The 12,321-nt window shown below is 49.1% G+C and overlaps 1 protein-coding gene across 1 annotated transcript in view; it reads right to left on the bottom strand.

The window, feature by feature from the left end:
* Positions 1-12,321, bottom strand: part of GNG4 (G protein subunit gamma 4) — a 53,052-nt gene that overhangs the window by 19,798 nt on the left and 20,933 nt on the right. Inside the window, exon 4 of the mRNA XM_066382692.1 lies at positions 7,396-7,502. Coding sequence (XP_066238789.1) covers positions 7,396-7,494 — 99 coding nt within the window. The 5' untranslated portion in view covers positions 7,495-7,502. The remainder of the gene's footprint in view (positions 1-7,395; positions 7,503-12,321) is intronic.

Consider the following 12,321-nt stretch of genomic DNA (forward strand, 5'->3'; position numbering starts at 1 on the left):
ATCCCTGTGCTACCACCACTTTCTAGCTGCCTAATCTCAGGCAAGATACTTAATCTCCACAGACTTCAGTTTCCTCCTCTGTAAAGTGGAAATGTTAGTAGCATCTACTCATAGAACTGTTATGAAAATTGAGCAAATTCACTATAAATTATTCAGAACAGCAGAGAGTAAATACTCAATAAATGTTGCTCATTCTTATTACTACAATCATAATCTGTTATGCATCAAATTGGTATGGCTTAAAGCATGGTGTAGGGCAGTGGTCCCCAACCCCCGGACTGGTACCGGTCTATGGGCCATTTGGTACCAGTCCGCAGAGAAAGAATAAATAACTTACATTATTTCCGTTTTATTTATATTTAAGTCTGAACAATGTTTTTTTATTTTTATTTATTTATTTATTTATTATTATTTTTTTTTACAGAGACAGAGCGAGAGTCAGAAAGAGGGATAGATAGGGACAGTCAGACAGGAACGTAGAGAGATGAGAAGCATCAATCATCAGTTTTTCATTGTGGCAATTTAGTTGTTCATTGATTGCTTTCTCATATGTGCCTTGACTGTGGGCCTTCAGCAGACCGAGTAACCCCTTGCTCAAGCCAGTGACCTTGGGTCCAAGCTGGTGAGCTTTGCTCAAACAAGATGAGCCCGCGCTCAAGCTGGTGACCTCGGGGTCCTGAACCTGGGTCCTCCGCATCCCAGTCCGACGCTATATCCACTGCGCCACCGCCTGGTCAGGCCGATGTTTTTTTTTTTTTTTTAAATGACCAGATTCCCTCTGTTACATCCATCTAAGACTCACTCTTGACGCTTGTCTCAGTCACGTGATACATTTATCCGTCCCACCCTAAAGGCCGGTCCATGAAAATATTTTCTGACATTAAACTGGTCCGTGGCCCAAAAAAGGTTGGGGACCACTGGCGTAGGGAAGAGTTTGGAGAACAGACACTTTACATTGCTAATGAGAGTATACACTGGTATCACTTTTCACAGAGAAATTTGATTCGGATTCTAATACTTCAGAATATATCCTTTGACCAAGCAATTTTCAATGTGTAGGGACTTATCCCAAAGAAACAAGACATGTGCAAGTTTTATCTATCAATGCGTTCACTGTTTACTGAAAAATTGGAAATAATGAAAATGTCCAAGTTGAATAAATTATAGTATATCAGATGATGGAGTAAAGAGATATTTAAAAATGATATTTTAGGAGAGTATTTACTGGATATACAATCACAATACACTGCTCAATGATAAGTCATTTTACAAAAAGTAATAAATGTACATTATAACCACAATTTTATAAAAAGAAAAATATGTAAACAGATGGAATATGAAAATGTACTAGTTACAGAACCTTTAAATTTTCTTCTTTATACTTTTGTATGTTTTCCAAAGTTTTCTAAAATAAGTGCCATTTTTATGAATAGAGACACAGCAATATTTTCTATTTTTTAAAAAAAAAAATATATTTTTTGTGTTTTTCTGAAGTTGGAAACGGGGAGGCAGTCAGACAGACTCCCGCATGCACCAGACTGGGATCCACCTGCCATGCCCACCAGAGGGCGACGCTCTGCCCATCTGGGGCGCAGCTCTGTTGCAACCAGAGCCATTCTAGTGCCTGAGGCAGAGGCCATAGAGCCACCCTCAGCGCCCTGGCCAACTTTGCTCCAATGGAGCCTTGGTTGCGGGAGGGGAAGAGAGAGACAGAGAGGAAGGAGAGGGGGAGGGGTGGAGAAGCAGATGGGCGCTTCTCCTGTGTGCCCTGGCCGGGAATCGAACCCGGGACTCCTGCACGCCAGGCCGATGCTCCACCACTGAGCCAACTGGCCAGGGCACAATATTCTCAAAACATGAATGAAAGTCCCAGACCAAAGCTCTCAGTCTTAGCCAGCCTCCTCCTCTGAGCGCTGAGCACACTGTGTGCTCACTTGTGGACTGAATTCACTCAGTTCTGTGGTCTGAAAACAATCTAGGCCCTGGCCGGTTGGCTCAGTGGTAGAGCATCAGCCTGGCGTGCAGAAGTCCTGGGTTGGATTCCCGGCCACGGCACACAGGAGAAGTGCCCATCTGCTTCTCCACCCCTCCCCCTCTCCTTCCTCTCTCTCTCTTTCCCTCCCGCAGCTGAGGCTCCATTGGAGCAAAGATGGCCTGGGCGCTGGGGATGGCTCCTTGGCCTCTGCCCCAGGCGCTAGAGTGACTTTGGTTGCAACAGAGCGATGCCCTGGAGGGGCAGAGCATCGCCCCCTGGTGGGCAGAGCGTAGCCCCTGGTGGGCGTGCCGGGTGGATCCCGGTCGAGCGCATGTGGGAGTCTGTCTGACTGTCTCTCCCCATTTCCAGCTTCAGAAAAATACAAAAAAAAAAAAAAATCTAAACTGAGTAAGTACAGTATATGTAAGATATAGTTTGAACACTTTTAAATTTAACTTTTGTGTCCTTCTGTTTCCTGTCTAAAATACTTTTTGACCATGTATTATTCTCGTTTCTTTGAAGCACTAAATTATAAAACCTCAGTGTCAAAGAGTACATGGAATATGCCTTTTCTTCCCCTAGAACTATTTCCCCTTTTCAAGTGTTTTTTCCAAAATTTTCTTAACTTTATGGAGGAGTGTGAACTGTTATGATTTTCATGACATCCCACTTTTTCCTTGTGTTGCTACCTGTTATGACCACTCTCCCTCCTCAACGTCCACTCCTACAGCCCCAGGCTCTCTGTTAGCACATGCACCACTCAACCTCTCCCTGCCTTGGTTTTTAGTTGTCTACAGAATGCAGGCTGATCAAGAACAGTTGGGTCTAGCAGCCAGTCAGCAAACACAGCCTGTGCTGACACAGTCTCAGCCTAATGGCAGCCCCTTTATGAACTGATAGCACATTCTGCAGATATTTGAGTAGCCTCCACAAGCAGGCAAACAAGAGGGCTGGCCATGATGTTGCTTGGCCAATTCTCCTCAGCAAGTCTGGCAGCTGCTTCCAGGTCTCTGGCTGAGAGCTACTGGTTTGCTTAATGTGTCCATTCATGTCCAGAGCTCACAGGGATTGGCCCATCAGGAACTCCCCTTTCCTTTCGGGCAGGAGAACCAGGCACCCTAAGGGAGTCCAAACAGAGAGGCGGCTCTCAGAGGTCCTACTAGAGCCTGTGTCCTGGCCTGCCCCAGTTCTGGGCCTCCCCTGCGGGCATCTGCCCTGCAGTTAAACTCTCTCAGGTTGCAGGCTGGTATGGGAGTCCCTCTTCTCCATTTAAGCCTCCTATCTGTTGCTTGCATCTGCCATGATAGCTCAACAAATTCTCCTGACTTGATGACGATGTCATGTATGTACTTTCCTGGTAGAATTGCATATCATTCGAGTCCCTAATGCAGTGGTTCTCAAAATGTGTGCCCTAGAAGATTTCCAGGTGCGCCCTATGGTATTCCAGAGAAATACGTGCCTGTTGGGGACCAAAAAACCAACAGGGTTTTTGGAGTTTAGATTTTTGGGGTACAGAGGTGTGGGGAATTGGCTCTAAAGCTGACAGTCTGCCCAACCCCCATCACGTGTCTGATTAGGTTACAAAAGGCTGTTAAGTTGTGGTGCTGGATTGTTTACACTACCCCCCATGTTCCCCGGAAAGACTGGAGGCAAGTTTCTTTTATTCTTTGTTTGGTGTCAAGTTAAGATGATATGTATGGTGGGGGTTTTCTGCACTCAACACAATTAAGAGTAAAAAGAGAGGAATTCTTCAATGTATTGACAAGGAAATGAGAGTTTGCCTTTCAAATATATGCCCAAACATTGAAGAAATCACTAGGACACGTCAGGCTCATGTTTCTCATAAACACAAGAATGAAAAAACTTAACACATTCCCGCCAGGACCTGCCGAATTTACTAAATCTTACTAAGAATGTATCTATATATATACAAAGATAACTTTTTTGTCGTTTTTTTTTTGTTTTTTAACCCCTTTTTTATGAATTCTAAAAAGTATAACTCAAAAAATGTAACACAAATTTTTTTTTTTTTTTTTAATTTCTGAAGCTGGAAACGGGGAGAGACAGTCAGACAGACTCCCACATGCGCCCGACCGGGATCCACCCGGCACGCCCACCAGGGGCGACGCTCTGCCCACCAGGGGGTGATGCTCTGCTCCTCTGGGGCGTCACTCTGCCGCGACCAGAGCCACTCTAGTGCCTGGGGCAGATGCCAAGGAGCCATCCCCAGCGCCCGGGCCATCTTTGCTTCAATGGAGCCAAGGCTGCGGGAGGGGAAGAGAGAGACAGAGAGGAAGGGGGGGGGTGGAGAAGCAAATGGGCGCCTCTCCTATGTGCCCTGGCTGGGAATCGAACCCGGGTCCCCCGCACACCAGGCCGACGCTCCACCGCTGAGCCAACCGGCCAGGGCCAAAAATGTTTTTTAATGTCAGAATAAATTTAATTTTGTCATATTTATTTTGTTTAATTACCATAAAAGCATGCTTGGACTTTACATTTTTTTTCTTTAATATTTGACTTAATTATTGTAACATTTCTCAGAAATTTGTATATAGCGCACCTACAATTATTTGTAGGATTTTAAATGCGCCCGGACTTCAAAAAGTTTGAGAACCACGTTCTAATGAATAAGGCTGTGACTATTCTTTCCCTTTCCAAAATAGTAATCTTTTATGAACTTTTATTTCTTTTCTTTTTTAGGATCCTGAGCATTATCTTCTAACACTTTGCTTTTGGAAAGCATACATGTGCTATGTTGAGTCTTCATTGTGCTTATGGTAACACGGAGAACATTCACACTTCTTAGCAGCTAAAATGGTTCTCAAAGGGGAACACCCACCTTTGCTGGGAAATGCCCCCTGAGCTTCCAGGCAGGATAGAGGAGGGTGGAGGGTGGTTGGGCATTGGGGTGTGGAGGGGAGTGGGTGGGCCCTTAGGGAGAGGGCTGAGTGGGGGAAGGTGCTCAAACATTGAACTGGTGAGGGTTGGAGTGCTGGGGGGGGGGCGCTGAGGTTCAGTGTAGAGGTCTCTGACCCTGCCTATGTTCATGTGCTGCCCAGGCCCCCTCCCGCTCCCCCCATCCTGTCCTTCAGACTCTGGAACAAAGTCTACATTGGCACAGGCGCATTTGTGCAAACAATGTTTTGGGGGGACAAACAGGACCTCAAGATGATAGTGGTATTTTAACTACATTTTTTCCTCCACGAACTGCCCAGGCCTCTCTGAACCATAATTTTTATGACCTTTGCAACCCAAACGACTGCTTAATGCCATTATCTTTTCCCTCACTCCCCATTAACAGACCTCCCTTTCATTCCCATGAGCTCCGAATGTCTTTTCTCTCCCCCTCCCTGTTAGACACAAAGCCCAGGGGGGAGGGCTCTGCAGTTGGCCACACACTGGCCATGGCACCCCTTTTTGCTTCTGTGCAGATACCTGCCCTTGCTGAGCTGTCCTTGGGTCCCCACCTGTGGCGCTCCCACCTGGGCGCCAGCTCTGTGGGACTAATTGCAGCAATTTCTCTCGAAGCCTCCAGCTGTTACCCTGCAACTCAGCCCCCTGTGCAGGGCCCAGGGCACAGCCCACTTCTGCAGGCTCAGTCAGACTGTCCTCTTTTCCCTGCATCTGGACCTGGCCTCTGTCAGTCCCAGTGACGGCTCCTCTCCTCCTGGCTGACTTGAGGTTTCCCTCTGCTCTTCACCCACCGTGCAGGATCCTTCTCCTTCTCCCTCCCCTGCAGCGACCTCTCACCAGCCTAGAAAGTCTGCTTCTTCTCCCTGGTGACTCTGCTCCGCAAGGTCCTTGGCAGGGTCAGTGTGGTGTTTCTTTGGCAGCTCCCTCTCTTTCTGCACCCCATCTTTATTGTCTGGCTAGTTGACAAGAAAACACACCATTTTTTTGGGTCAAAATTTGCATCAAGTAGATTTCCCACCAAAGCCACAGAGTCCTGAAGCAAGGGGTGTCTGGTGCCTAAAACCCTGTGTGAGCCTCACACCCACTAGGGTGACTATAATGTAAAACAAAAGGAAAATAACAAATGTTGGTGAAGATACAGAGAAACAAACCCTTGGGCATCGTTGGGGAGAAGTAAAATGCTGTGGTCTCTATGGAAACTGGTCTGGCAGTTTCTCAAAAAGCTGAACCTAGACTTCCTGTGTGGTCCAGCAATTCTACACTGCTGGGCAACACCCCAAAGAAGTGAAAGCTGGGACTCAAGCACCTGCACATCCATGTTCACAGCAGCACCATTCACAACAGCCAGAAGGTAAAGACAAGCCAGAGTCCATCAACAGATGAACAGATAAATAAATGCACTGCATCCATTCAATGGAGTGTTATTCAGTCATAAGAAGAAATAAAATTCTGATACCTGCTATAACATGGGTGAATCCTGAAAGACATATGCCAGGTGAAATAAGCCAGACAATAAAGGACAAACGCTATGAATGAGGTACCTAGAACAGGCAAATTCATAGAGACAGAGAGTACAGTAGTGGTTGTCAGGGGCTGGGGAGGGGAATGGAAGTTTGTGTGTAGTAAGAATTTGTTTCTGGAATAATGAACAAGGTCTGGAGACAGATGGTGGTGATGGCTGTACAACATGGCATCTCGCTGTGTCCCTTCCTTGATGGCTCCATCGTCATGTCACTTTCTGTGTACACTCCTGCCCCCTGGGACAGTGTGGACTTGAAAGCTGGCTCTCTGGCCATAACTGGAGCATGAGGGGAGGCCTCGGTGAGGGGCATCTCCAGCACAGAGCCTTCAGGAGTCATCCACTGCCCTGTGGAGTCTGTTTTGAATCTCAGATGGCTGGGTGAGCCCCTGATTTTGTGTCCACAGACCACAGAATCAGTAGACTTAGGTTTACTGGTAACCAGGCTCCATTAAAGTAAATGAATCTAAACAGCACCTCAGAGCCTCTGGCCTGCTTCCAGGTGAAATCTGCAGAAGAGGTAACTTTACCTGACTTCAGCCTATAGGGACCTATGCTCACCAGTGAGCCAGTCTCGGTGGAAGGTGGCTGGCACCTGCACTTTCCCCGAAGGAACTTTGGACAAACACAGTGCATGGCTCTGTGCTTTACTCCGAAAAGTACCCGTCAAAATACCCAGTGTTGTCTAACCTCAGACACTGGATCAGGCAGGAAGACTATGATTGATCTCATTGTCAAACTCTTTCTCACTTATTGGCATGACAACAGAGCTACACAGAGCCGCAGGACTGAGCCTATTTCTCGAGCTCTTGCACTATGCATCACTTGGATCTGTGGGCCCGGTGGAACGCTGAAGCAAACTCTCGTTTGTGAACGTTACAGCCACCAAGCTTGGCTGGATACTCTGCTGCATGAGATACAGACTCCCTGGGACATGAGAGGCCTGCTGTGGGTGCGTGTGGCACAGGACAGAGCTGGCGGGGCTTACCTTCACCCTGTCCATGCAGGCTTCCATCTTGAGCTGCTCCACAGCCTTGCGGGCCTGCGAGATGCTGGTGGTGCTGTTATTGGACCTGCCCTCCTTCATCCCCGGCCCTGAAACAGCCACAGAGAAAGGCCTTCAGGTGCTGCTTTCCTAAAGGGGAGACTGAGCCCTCCTTGGCTCCCCCGTCTGCCACCCACTGCTGGTCTGCCCGGCTGGAGTATTTGGGAGCACACTGTCCTGGGGTAAGAAAAGGAGAGCCCCACCACCGTGACGATGCTTATATTTGGAAAGACTTGGCCTGAGGAGAGGGAAAAGCAGCTCCCAGATGGTCCCCGTCATTTTGCTGCCCCCACGACTCTAAGTAATACCTTGTCATTTGTACAGTGCTCTCCTAGTAATGTCATTCATTCCTCTAGCAGCTCATGAAGTTGGCAAAACATACCAAGTTCATTTTGTATGTAAAGAAAATTCAAAAGTCAGAGGAATTAAGTCAACAGTGAAAGGTCCTATAGTCAAAATTTGTGGACCCAGAACTCAAAACTCTTAGCTCAGAAGCTTAACTCAGGTTTCTGCCTGCCCTGCATCATGTGGCCTTGCCCAGCAACCTGCAGTTCTGAGCACACGTTCTCCATGAACACAAGTGCTTTGTTATTAATGTAAAATTTGCTAGCATTCCAAAAGCTGACAGTCTTATGTTGGGAGTTTGTTTTTAAACAGCAGCATGTGTGTGTTCACACACACATACCAAGCACAGATTTGCTTTTTTAGAAGAGAGAAGTTTTTGACAAGACAGGTCATGGTGCCACATGACTAAGATGTTAACTGCTTCACAAAAAGGCTTCTGCCCATCAAATGGGAAACAACTCAGAGGAGGTTGAGTCGTCCAAGCCTGAGAGCATGGGATGGGTCAGGTAGGTGACAACTTCTGAGGGCGTGTGAGAGGAGGCTCAGCCAGTGTCCTGGTGTGCAGACCACACACTGTAGGTTTGTTCCCACGCGTGCTAATTTTCTGGCCCAGATGAGTGTGGTGGTGGCTTCATTTGTCCACAGGCAATTTTTAAAAAGATAAAAGTTTCTCATTATAAGATATAGATCATGTAAGACAGAGCTTAACAGGTATGTTTCCATCTTGGTTGAGGCTTTACTCAATAGGAAGAGGAGCATTATGAGGAGCTGGGGGTTTGAGATTGGGGGAGCAGGTACCCCCTCTCACTCTAATGATGTGCTTGTGAGTCCAGGTCTGTGTCCCTGTGTGGACCTGTGAAACCGTCCTCTGTGAAGGGGTGTGTCATGTGTGTCCATGCAAAAGGAGGGAGGACACACAATCTCGTTCTCAGCCCTCCGCAGCCTGATGTAAGTTAAAAGAGACCCTCAAGGCCCTGGCCGGTTGGCTCAGTGGTAGAGCGTCGGCCTGGCGTGCAGGAGTCCCGGGTTCGATTCCCAGCCAGGGCACACAGGAGAAGCGCCCATCTGCTTCTCCACCCCTCCCCCTCTCCTTCCTTTCTGTCTCTCTCTTCCCCTCCCACAGCCAAGGCTCCATTGGAGCAAAGTTGGCCCCAGGCGCTGAGGATGGCTCTATGGCCTCTGCCTCAGGTGCTAGAATGGCTCTGGTTGCAACAGAGCGATGCCCCAGATGGGCAGAGCATCACCTCCTGGTGGGCATGCCGGGTGGATCCCGGTCGGGCGCATGCGGGAGTCTGTCTGACTGCCTCCCGTTTCCAACTTCAGAAAAATTAAAAAAAAAAAAAAAGAAACCCTCAAATCATTGCCTCAGATCCTGGCCCTCCCCCATTCCAGAATCTACTCTTCTCTTCCCCCCCTCACGACTCTGGGCTTCCAGGAGGTAGGGAGGTCAGAGGCCACAAGGATGGTTAGAAAGGAAGCTGACCCATGCCCAGCAGGAATGAAGAAGAGGCGGACAGAGGGGAAGGGCAGAGAGAAGCGGGCTCTGCTCTGCGTTGAGTGTGTGTAAGCACACATGTGAGAAGGCAGGTGTGCATGACAGCGTGAGTATGAGTGTGAGAGGGTGTGTGAGTGTATGTGGGTGTGAATGTGTGTAAGTGTGGGTGGGTGTGAGTATAGTGTAAGTATGGAGAAAATGTTACCAGTGGGACAAAAGCCCTGTCAGACCCCGGCCCCTCCTCAGCTTCCTCCCTTTCGTTGTTAAAGAGAAGCTGTGTTTCCTGCACCACCTCTGACACCCAGGGAACCTGCTGAACATTCTGCTGAGCCTTGCGCTCCTGTTCGTCCGGTGGGGGCAGGGCCCCAGCACCTGCGAGTGAGACCCTTGGACTCTCATCTGTCTCACATCCTCTCTGTTAGCCCTCCATCCCCTTGTCCCCACTACCTGTCCCCTCCAGACCACAACTGGGCTGGGCCATTGCCCTCTGACTTCTGCCCTGGACCTTGCTCTTCTGCCTGCAAACAATGTGTCCTTCCATGCTGTCATCTGTTACAGCCTTTCCAGGCTCTGATCACCTCCACAGGCAGCCCAAATGACAGGACCCAAGACTGCCATCACACACTCCAAGACCTGTTTTCTTGCCTTTGTCCCTAAAACCTGACCTATGTCATCCAACTCTGTCCCCCCTCTGCTTACATTGAAGGACACTAAGCATGGCTAGAAAAACTCCCCAATGTTGTGGCTGGTGCCATCAGTCACAGTCCAGCCTTTGCAGGTCCTCAAAGTGGCCAGGCCATCTCCTCCACTGATGGTGATCTCCTTTTCCCTCCAGATAGGCTCAGTCTTCAGTCTTACTGTTTCTCACCACCTCTGTCATAACTTCCATGGAACAGAGAGATGGCCACTAGGGCAGAGCCTCCTCAGCCCCTGTTCCTGCCCCCTTGCCCCCCATACCCACCACACCCTTGTCCCCACTCAGTGCAGTGGCCGCTCCACCGCACCAGGGCCTGCTGCCGCTGGCTGCCCTCAACGCTGGTCCCAGCCAGCAGGGCCACCTGCCACTCCAGGGGCTGAAATGCCGTACTCTCACCTCCGCCTCCCTGCAGCTGGGCCAGAGCGCAGGAGCATGTCTTACCAAAGGGTCGCGCAGGGAGTGTACAGGGGACTTGCAAGAGAGAGTTTTCTCCATAGTGGAGGCACAAGAGGAGAGTCCCGGCCTCAGCAGCTGCCTGATTGAGTCTGATCAGACTAACCGCTGGAGGGACTGACCCACAGCAGGGTCAGGACACTCGTGAGATATTGATCTGGAGCCTCACTGAAGATGGATCCGGATGCTCTGCTTCAGGCCCTGAGGATATATTCTACCCAGCTAGGCTCATTCTTTACATGGGAGGACCGTCCCCTCCTGATGGCTCTGTCCCTGAGTCACCCCACTTTTCCCCATGCCTTCTCCTCTGCACATTCATATCTTCTTCATAACCTTAAAAAGCCACCACCACAGCCATGACCAGGCGGTGGTGCAGTGGATAGAGTGTCAGACTGGGATGCCGAGGACCCAGGTTCGAGACCCTAAGGTCGCCAGCTTGAGCGCGGGCTCATCTGGTTTGAGCAAGGTTCACCAGCTTGGACCCAAGGTCACTGGCTCAAGCAAGGAGTTACTTGGTCTGCTGAAGGCCTGTGGTCAAGGCACATATGAGAAAGCAATCAATGAACAACTAAGGTGTCGCAATGCGCAACAAAAACTAATGATTGATGCTTCTTATCTCTCTGTTCCTGTCTGTCTATCCCTATCTATCCCTCTCTCTGACTCTGTCTCTGTAAAAAATAATAATAATAAAATAAAAAAAAAAAGCCACCACCACAAAGCAGAAACCTCCCTAATTTCCACTCTAGCTCAGGAAGGAGGCAGAGAGATAACTTGTGGTGGAAGGGTCCCTAAGGAAGTAACTGTGATGATGCAGAACATCCAATGGGAGGCACATTCCTGGTACAGGAGACAAAGGGTCTGCCCGTCTCACCCCTCCGCTCCTGCTCTAAGCCTGCTGACCTCATTTACAGATGTCACTCTGGCCAGCAGTGGCCGTGTGCTATGTCACGTGTGCGTGTTAGCGCTCTCCATGTACAAGGTGTCTCATAGCACATGTGCTGGGAGCCTGCCTGTGACCCACTCACCTGGGCAACTGCATTTCAACCTCATCAGGTGACTCTGGCAGGTACCAGAGGCGGAGACCATGTGGCTGTGACTGGTCCCACTTTCCTGTTCCCTTATGTCACCAAATCACCTTGCATGGTGTCCCATGAACAATCCTTTTTAAATTGTTCATGGAACCTTGATGACATGCAGATTCCAACTGAGTGGGCTGTGGTCTGGTCCCAAGTTTGCATTTCTAACTGGTCCCAGTTGCTGGTGGTGCCATGACCCACACACTGAGTAGCCAGGCTCCAAATCACCAAGTGTTATGACTAGAAGGGAACTTAAAGGTCCAGCTCCAAACCTCTTAATTTTTTAAAAAAATATTCATTTTATTTTATTTTTTTGATTTTATAAAGAGAGGAAGGGAGACAGACAGAGAGAGACAGACAGACAGGAACATAGCTCTGTTCCTGTGCCCGGATCGGGGATTGAACTGACAACCTCTGCACTTTGGGACAGCACTCTAACCAACCGAGTCATCTGGCTAGGGCTCCAATCCCCTTAACTTTCAAATGTGGGAACATGTTCAGGGAGACGCAGTAACTGAAGTCCGCCACCGCAGAGCTCTCGAGTGGAAGCATTTGGCCAATGCTGCCCCCTGCCAGGCCACCCCTCCTTGCCCAGGGGACCTCAGGGCAGAAACAGGATTTTACCCTCACACTTGGTCTGTCCTGTTCCCCTAGGACAGACCCACCTCAAGTGACCCTAACCATGCCTGAGTTGAGTGAGGTAGCAGGGAGGCCCCTGTCCCCTGGGGTCAGTCAGCAAGGTAACCCAGTAAGATAGCTGGCAGGGGAGGAGGGAATGGATTTGCCAACTGGAGTTAAAAACA

This window comes from Saccopteryx leptura, chromosome 1, assembly GCF_036850995.1.
Source record: "Saccopteryx leptura isolate mSacLep1 chromosome 1, mSacLep1_pri_phased_curated, whole genome shotgun sequence".
NCBI lineage: Eukaryota > Metazoa > Chordata > Mammalia > Chiroptera > Emballonuridae > Saccopteryx > Saccopteryx leptura.